This window comes from Phaseolus vulgaris, chromosome 5 (assembly GCF_000499845.2).
Source record: "Phaseolus vulgaris cultivar G19833 chromosome 5, P. vulgaris v2.0, whole genome shotgun sequence".
NCBI lineage: Eukaryota > Viridiplantae > Streptophyta > Magnoliopsida > Fabales > Fabaceae > Phaseolus > Phaseolus vulgaris.
This window is the reverse complement of record NC_023755.2, coordinates 13917413-13925892: the sequence shown is the minus strand read 5'-3', so window position 1 is coordinate 13925892 and position 8480 is coordinate 13917413. Positions and strand designations below refer to the sequence as shown.

Below are 8480 nucleotides of genomic sequence, written 5' to 3'. Positions count from 1 at the left end.
GTCACCCCCCAGTCTGTTTAGAGCTGGCCTCCCCAGCAAAATGTTGTACGCCGAATTGGCGTTCACAACTAGATACCTTATGTTCTCAGTGCGCGACGCCGTACCATCTGTGAAAGTCGTCCTCAGCTCTAGATAGCCGCGCACCTCCACATGGTCCTCTGCGAAGCCATACAAACACCTTGTATATAGCCTCAATAGATCGGGGGACAACTGCAGCTTGTTGAACGTGGACTAGAACATTACGTCCGCGGAGCTGCCTTGGTCCACGAGCATGCGGTGCACCTTCCTCCCTGCAGTTACGACTGAAATCACCACTGGGTCGTTATCGTGGGCGACGACGTCGTGAAGATCATCCCTCGTGAACGCAAGGTCGATGTCCAGCAAGTTGTCCGCCCCCTGCTCAGCCACCGAATTCACTAATCGCACGTACCTCTTGCGTTGAGAGGCAGTGCATCCTCCGCCTGAAAAACCACTAGAAATGGTGTGAACCTCCCCATGGATAGGCATCTCATGGGCCTGATCTTCTACTGGTACCTCCAAGGCCGCGGCTGCGGACGACCCCGCCAGATAGTCATTCAAGAACCCGCTCTTCACTAGCTCATCCAACTGATGGCCTAGAGCTAAGCAATTGGTGATTTGATGCCGAAACGCCTAATGGAACTCACACCACGCGTCCTTGTGTGGTCCCAGCACCTTATCTGTCTTCGCAGGGACCCTCAGCCTATCTGCGATGTTAGGCACTACAATGAGGTCCTTCAGCTCCACCACGATGTTGTGCCTAACCGACCGGTTCTTCCCTGAGCGCCCCCTCGCCTGGGGCTTCCTCGCCTCGTAGGGGCGCTTCCTCTCTTGGCCCCTCCTCCCTGTCGCGGCTTCATTCACCCTTGCGAGTTGTGCACACAACTGTGCTCTAGGGCGTGCGGGTGCAACACTTGCACGTTTCTCGCACACCTCACCCTCTATCGCGATGTGCTCCATCGTGCGACGCCTTATCTCTGCGAAAGTTCTGGGATGATTCCTGATGATCGACTCGTAGAATGGCCCAGGGAAGATCCCCTTCCTGAACGCATACACGATCATTGGCTCTTCCGTGTTGCCAACCTTCACCACCTGCACCCCAAAGCAGTTGATGTATGCTTTCAACGTCTCCCCCTGATACTGCTTCACGTCGAAGAGGTCATACGACACCGGCGGGGGAGCCCGGTTCGCCATATACTGCTCCCTGAACAGCTGTGAGAGTTGCGCGAAGGAGGTCACGTGACCATTTGGAAGGCTAATGAACCAGTCCATTGTCATTCCTGTCAGCGTGCTCACGAATAACTTGCACCTCACGGCGTCAGAACCGCCGACAAGCATCATTTGCGTGTGGAACGCAGTGAGGTGCGCCTCTGGATCTTCCATCCCCGTGAACGTGACCTTCGGACCCACGAATGTGGGTGGAATTACTGCCTCCATATTGGACTGCGAGAAAGGCATAGGAAACTCCCTAGGTGGCGTGAAACACTCGCGATCCTCTGTTTCACGATTCCCAGGGTGGTTGCGCAACCCGCGGCGCAACTATTCGTTCGTGCGGCACAACTCTTTGTTTCTCGCCTGCGACGCCGCAAGATCCAGCTGAATGCGTTCTTGCTCCACTTTCGACGCCGTCATCGCCTCTTGAAGGCCTTGCATCACCTCCATGACCTGCTGCAGGGTCATGCCATCACTCTCTGCGCGCATTATTGAACTCTGCCTAGTAGTCCTCATTCTTCACGGTTCTTGGAGAATCTTGAACTGTTACTGCGAGTCTTGGAACTTTCTTCAGTGGAACCGAACGAAACTTGAAGATTTTCGGTGAATCTTGCAATAATCTTGAAAAACCTCCACGAACCTTGTTGTCGCTACTGAAACTTGAACTACTTGCGGTGGGACTGCTGTTTTAGATCAGGCCCCACGGTGGGCGCCAAATGTTCCTACCGGTTGACCAGATTGTTCTTCGTGCGTAGCTTCGAGCTGCGTATCAAGGACTCCTTCGTCTTTGTTCCAAATCTCCACCCTTCGCCGCCGTGAATACGTGAAACAGAGAGAACAAAGGGCACCCTCGCAGCCGTTTGCACTCCGACGCTCAAGTTAGTACTAGCAGAAAACACCGTGCACCTCCGTATCAGAACACCGCAGACATCGTGTTCAGAAGGTGCGTAACTGAATTGTAACTGAATTCTCTCTCGTTCTCAAGTCACTCGTACGTACATTGTGTAAGCGTAAAATGACTCAAACTCTGTAAAACGTCAAAATGACTAAAACGTACCTTAGTCTGCTGACAGTGAAAGCTTATATACCTTTCCAGTGCTTTTGCCACGTGTCTCCTTCTAACTTAAGTGTAACTCTGTGTGGGAGGCCTTACGACGCTATAACCCAACTTAGGGAAATCCCAGCGTGTAAGTCTCCCTTCTCGAAGTGCATCTGGCGCGGGGGGAGGGTGACTACCTGGGTGCCAACTCATGCACCCCAACTTCTAGTCACTCACCCTGGGAGTGTTTCTGCCCCCTTACGTACCATGCATGCATATTACCCCCTGGGACGTGGCCCTCTCATGGGTCGTCTCTGTCTCACGCGTCATGCATAGATACTCCGCGAGTTGGGTCTCTCCCTGCTGGTACTAGGGGTGTGGCTCGGAAACCACCTTTCTCTTCTATTATTACTCTTTCGGGGTACGGAGGCCCGAGGCCTCCACGCCCTTACCGTGTCGCCCCCTCCACGGTCACTCTCACCCGTGGGTATCGGGGGGTGACACCACCCAACTGTAAGCACCTCTTGATCCGGACCCAGTCAACGCTCGGGGCCTCGTGAATGCCCAAGGCCTGGTCGACCCCCGTTCTCACCTCATTGCGCCCCTGAAGGGTCCTACCAAGTGTTGACTTTGGTCAACACCCAAGGACGGGTCGGTACAAAAACCAGTGCCAAAATGAGACTTGTGTGCAGCAGAACTGTACCGTCCCGTATCCGGGCGTTGACTAAGTCAAAGTCAAAGTCAACGGCTGGAGAGTCAAAGTCAACGTAAGGCGTCGCCTAGGTGGAGAAACGCCAAGTGCCAGCATCGCCAAGAGGAAGCGTCGCCAGGACAAGGCGTCGCCTAGGTGATGGCGTCGCCCGACCAGGGCGTCGCCAGATCAAACAGTGCTAAAGCAAGGCAATCACGGTGTGGTTCCCCGATACCCATGGGTAGGAAAGACCATGGAGGGAGCGACGCCGTGGGGAGGCCTCAGGTCCCGATAACCCGGGGCAGTGATAAAGAAAAGGAAAAGGTGGCTTCAAGGCCATAGTAATAGTACCAGTGTAGGGCAACCTGACTCGTGAAGTGCTCCTGCCGCCCCAGAGACGCCTGTGGGACAGATACGACTCAAGAGGAAAGTCACGCCCAGGGCAACCGGGTGCAGGGTACAAGAGGAAGGCAGATACGCTCTCAAAGTAAGTGACTAGATAATTGGGGGGCGTGAGTTGGCACCCAAGAAGTCACCCCTAGCGCAGTAGCACTCCCAAGCAGGAGGACTCACACGCAGAAACGTCCCCAGGTGGGCAGAATCGCCCCCAGATGGGGTCACGGCGTCGTGAGGCCCTCCACGTGTACAACAGCCATGTCAGAATGGAAACACCCTTTAGTCAGGTGCCAGGTAATTTAAGTCATTCAATACAGTTTCCCTTTCGAGCATTCAGGTACTATAATGGCTCCCAAGCGTTTCAACGTCTTAAATGCGCTACGTTTTCTAAATTAAATACGCTGATTGAGTGCGTTACGTTTGTAATTAAAGGCGCTTTAAATGCTTGGGTAGTTTAAATAGCGCGGAGAATGTTGGAAAGAGGGTTCGAACTTTCTGCAAATTTACCAGAGCTCTCTAGTTGCTTGCTCGTGCTTCAACAGTTACGAACAAGGGACTGGGGAATATTGTTGCTTGAGAGAGAGAACACAGACACACAATACACAGTTATTCTTTACCACCTTCAGAGTGCCATACGCGGTGCTCAGAGACGGAGGTGGACAATTTTGGTGTTTCTTGCTGGCTGACTTGAGCGTCGGAGTGCAAACGGCCGCTAGGGCGCCTCTTTGTCCTCTTTTTTGCAGGAATACACAGGCAATCAATGGGAAGGAGTCCCTAGCTGACGGTTGAGGTCGCGCACGAAGACGTCTCGGTCAACCGGACGGAACATTTGACGCCCACCGTGGGGCCGATATAAAACATCAGTCCCATCACAAGTTCGAGAAAATTTACCAAGTTACAGTAACGTTGAAGGAGGTTGGAGTGACAATGGCCCCCACCAGACGAAGCACAGCACGCGCGGCCCCAGCAGAACTATCCATGCAGCAGGTCCTGGAGATAATGAGGGGGCTGCAGCAGGACATGGCGGATTCGAAAATGGAACAGGAACGCATGCAGGCAGACCTTGATGCCTCGCATGAGCGGAACGAAGAGCTCCACCGTGTGAATGAGGAGTTGTGCCAGGGCCTGAGAAATGATCGGAGGCGGCCTGGACATGACGAGATGGAGAACCATTCCCCACCAAGGGAGTTTTCCACTCCTTTCTCGCAGGAGATCCTAGACGCCGCGATCCCGAACACGTTCGCGGGACCCAAGGTGATCTTCACCGGGATGGAGGACCCAGAGACGCACCTTGCTGCGTTTCACACACAGATGGTCCTGATAGGCGGTTCTGATGCTGCCAAGTGCAAGCTCTTCATGAGCACCCTAACCGGGATGGCCATGGACTGGTTCATTAGCCTCCCAGAGGGTCATATCACATCTTTCCGCCAATTGTCGCGATTGTTCAGGGAACAATACTTAGCCAACAAGGCCCCGCCGCCGGTTTCCTACGATCTGTTTGATGTGAAGCAGTATCAGGGGGAGACCCTGAAGGAGTATATCAATCGCTTCGGGGCCCAGGTCGTGAAGGTTGGTACGACAGAGGAGCCTATGATCGTGTACGCATTTGTGAAAGGCGTATGCCCCGGTCCCTTTGGAGAATCCATCATCCGCAACCGCCCTAGGACTTTCGCCGAACTACGGCGTAGGGCAGTAGAGCATATTGCCTCTGAAGGGGAGGTATGTGTGAAGCGCACCAGCGCCGTGCCCTCACGCCCAAGGGGACCGGCGCGAGCCCAACCCGTCAGGGTCAATGAGACCACGACGGGAAGAAAGAAGCCAGAGGCGAGACGCCCCTACGAGGCCAGAAAGCCCCAGCCCCGGGGTCCAGCAGGAGGCGATCGCCCCGCCAGAGAAAGAGCGAGACCGGCGAGGTACAACTTCGTGTTTGAGTTGAAGGATTTGATCGCCGTGCCTAACATAGCTGAGAGGCGACCGACGACCGGCGAAGACCGACAAGGTGTTAGGGCCCCGTAAAGACTCTTGGTGCGAATTCCACGAGGCTTTCGGGCACCACATTGATAATTGCCTGTCGTTGGGCTACCAGCTAGATGAGCTGGTGAGGACTGGGTTTTTGAAGGACTATGTCGCAGATCCCACAACGACCGCCACCTTGCCGCCGGCGGCGGAAGAACCAGCACACGAGATGCCTGTGCTTGGTGAGGTCCACACCATTGCTGGAGGTTTTTCCGGCGGAGGACCCACCGCCTCCCAGCGGAAGAAATACGCGAGGGGGGTGAATTCAGTCGAAGAGAGGCTCTCAGGGGAGCCGTGGGAGTCGGATATCATGTTCACGAGAAGAGACCTCCGAGATGTGGTACCCCATGACAACGACCCCGTTGTCATCTCAGTTGTCACAGCCGGAAGGAAGGTGCACAGAGTGCTTGTCGACCAAGGAAGTTCGGCAGACGTCATGTTTCTGTCGACCTTTAATAAGTTACGGCTGTCCCCCGATCTGTTGAGTCCCTATACGGGGTGCCTGTACGGGTTCGGGGATAACCAGGTGGAAGTCCGGGGGTACCTGGAGCTGAGGACTACGTTCACCGACGGAGAGGCCTCCCGTACCGAAAGCATCCGGTACCTGGTCGTGAACGCCAACTCCGCCTACAATATTTTGCTGGGCAGACCGGCGTTGAACCGTCTGAACGCGGTATCCTCCACACGCCACATGAAGATGAAGCTGCCAGACCTCAATGGCCAAGTGATAGTCATCAGGTCAGACCAGGAGGAGGCAAGGAAATGCTATGAAAACAGCCTGAAAACGAAGAGAGGCGTGTTCATGGTGTATGAACGTCCGCCGAGCGCGGACACGACGATGGAAGAGGCGACGCCCGCTGGGTTGACGCCTGAAGAGGCCATAGCGGAGAGGGCGATGCCCAAAGCAGATGCGCCTATGGAGGAAGGCCCTGACGACGCGGCGCCCGTGGAAGAGGCGGCGCCCGTCGAAGATGATAGCAGGGAGCAGCCCGCGGCTAACGCCGTAGAAAGGGAGATTGGCGGCAAGACTTTCAAGTTAGGAAGTTCGCTAATCCCAGAAGAACAGGAAGGGATGGCAGAAGTGATTTCACGCCACCTGGATGCCTTCGCATGGTCCGCCTCGGACATGCCAGGCATCGACCCCGATTTCCTGTGTCACCACCTCAGCATGGACGCCACGGTCCGCCCCGTGCGTCAGAGAAGGAGAAAGTTCAATGAGGAACGACAACAGGTGGTGAAAGACGAAACGGAGAAGCTGCTGAGTGCTGGCCACATTAGGGAGATTCAATACCCTGAGTGGCTCGCCAACGTCGTCTTGGTGAGAAAGGCGAACGGAAAGTGGAGGATGTGTGTTGACTTCACGGACCTGAACAAGGCATGCCCAAAGGACTCGTATCCGCTGCCCAGCATCGACGCCTTGGTAGACAGTGCGTCTGGCAGCAAGGTGCTGAGTTTCCTGGACGCCTTTTCAGGGTACAACCAAATCAAGATGCACCCAAGAGACGAGAGCAAGACTGCATTCATGACTGAGACATGCAGTTACTGCTATAAGGTGATGCCCTTCGGGCTGAAAAATGCAGGCGCCACGTACCAGAGGCTAATGGACAAGGTCTTGGCGCCAATGCTTGGGAGGAATGTGTACGCCTATGTAGACGACATGGTGGTGGCGTCGCAGAATAGGGTGCAGCACATGGCGGACCTGGAGGAGTTGTTCAACACAATATCCAAGTACTGCCTCAAGTTAAACCCCGAGAAGTGTGTTTTCGGGGTAGAGCCGGTAAGTTCTTGGGTTTTCTGCTCACCGAGAGGGGGATAGAGGCGAACCCCGACAAATGTGCGGCTATTATCGCCATGCGGAGCCCGACGTCGGTAAAGGAGGTGCAACAGCTGACAGGGCGGATGGCGGCGCTCTCGAGGTTTGTTTCCGCCGGAGGAGAGAAGGGGCACCCGTATTTCCAGTGCCTCAAGAGAAACAGTCGTTTTGCATGGACTGATGAATGCGAAGCGACTTTCATTAAGCTGAAGGAGTACCTGGCGACTTCACCGGTCCTCTGCAAGCCGGTAGCGGGCGTGCCCCTCCGGTTATATTTTACTGTAACGGAGCGGGCCATCAGTTCCGTGTTGGTCCAAGAGCAGGACCGGAGTTAGAAGCCCATCTATTTCGTAAGCAAGGCCTTACAGGGAGCTGAGACAAGGTACCAAGCGCTAGAGAAGGCGGCGCTGGCGGTAGTGTTCTCTGCTAGGAGGCTCCGTCATTACTTCCACAGCTTTACGGTGGTGGTGATGACCAACCTCCCTATACAGAAAGTGCTGCAGAAACCCGATGTGGCAGGAAGAATGGTGCGCTGGGCGGTGGAACTGTCAGAATTCGACATCCAGTACGAGCCTAGAGGATCCATCAAAGGGCAGGTGTACGCAGATTTTATAGCGGAACTGTCGCCTGGAGGTGAGCAAGAGGTGGAGGTGAGTTCGCAGTGGCTGCTCTCGGTTGATGGCTCTTCCAACCAACAAGGGAGCGGTGCGGGAATAGTCTTGGAGGGACCCGACGGCATACTGCTCAAGCAGGCCCTGCGCTTTGCTTTCAAGGCAAGCAACAATCAGGCAGAATATGAAGCCCTGATAGCAGGAATGCTCCTGGCCAAGGAGATGGGCGCACAGAACCTCCTGGTGAAGAGCGACTCCCAGCTGATTACGGGGCAGGTGTCGGGTGAGTTCCAGGCGAAGGACCCACAGATGGCGGTGTACCTGAAATACGTCTAGTTGTTGAAGGGAGCATTCAACGCTCTTGAGCTAATACATGTCCCGAGGGAGCAGAATGCCAGAGCTGACCTGCTTGCAAAGCTGGCCAGCTCAGGCAAGGGGGGTAGACAGAGGACAGTGATCCAGGAGACTCTCAAAGCTCCGCGTAGATTCGTGGAAGACAACAGGGTGGATGTCCTCCAGGTTTATACATCTAGGGGAAGGCCAAGGAGTCATTGCTCTTTGACACAGGATACGCAGAGGGCGCCCCGCATCAGCACATACGCGGACGCGCCCGAAGAAGGGCAGATGCAGGTATCCGTTCTGACCAGGGGAGACACCTGGATGACCCCCTACAAGCGATACCTG

General features: G+C 55.1%; 1 protein-coding gene across 1 annotated transcript; it reads right to left on the bottom strand.

Moving 5' to 3' along the window:
• Window positions 1-231: 231 nt before the first annotated feature.
• On the bottom strand, window positions 232-1455 carry LOC137833994 (uncharacterized). The gene is made up of 2 exons (XM_068642061.1): window positions 666-1455; window positions 232-548 (listed from the first exon to the last, which is right to left on the bottom strand). Exons 1-2 carry the CDS (start codon window positions 1453-1455, stop codon window positions 232-234), a joined length of 1107 nt encoding a protein of 368 aa, XP_068498162.1.
• Between the last annotated feature and the right edge of the window lie 7025 nt (window positions 1456-8480).

What these genes read in the sequence shown, in the direction of transcription:
- LOC137833994 (XM_068642061.1), bottom strand. Translation starts at nt 1,455, where the DNA reads ATGGAGGCAGTAATTCCACCCACATTCGTGGGTCCGAAGGTCACGTTC. An exon ending in ACCACACAAGGACGCGTGGT is followed by an intron (nt 549 to 665) that starts GTGAGTTCCATT and finishes GGTCGTCCGCAG; the next exon opens with CCGCGGCCTTGGAGGTACCA.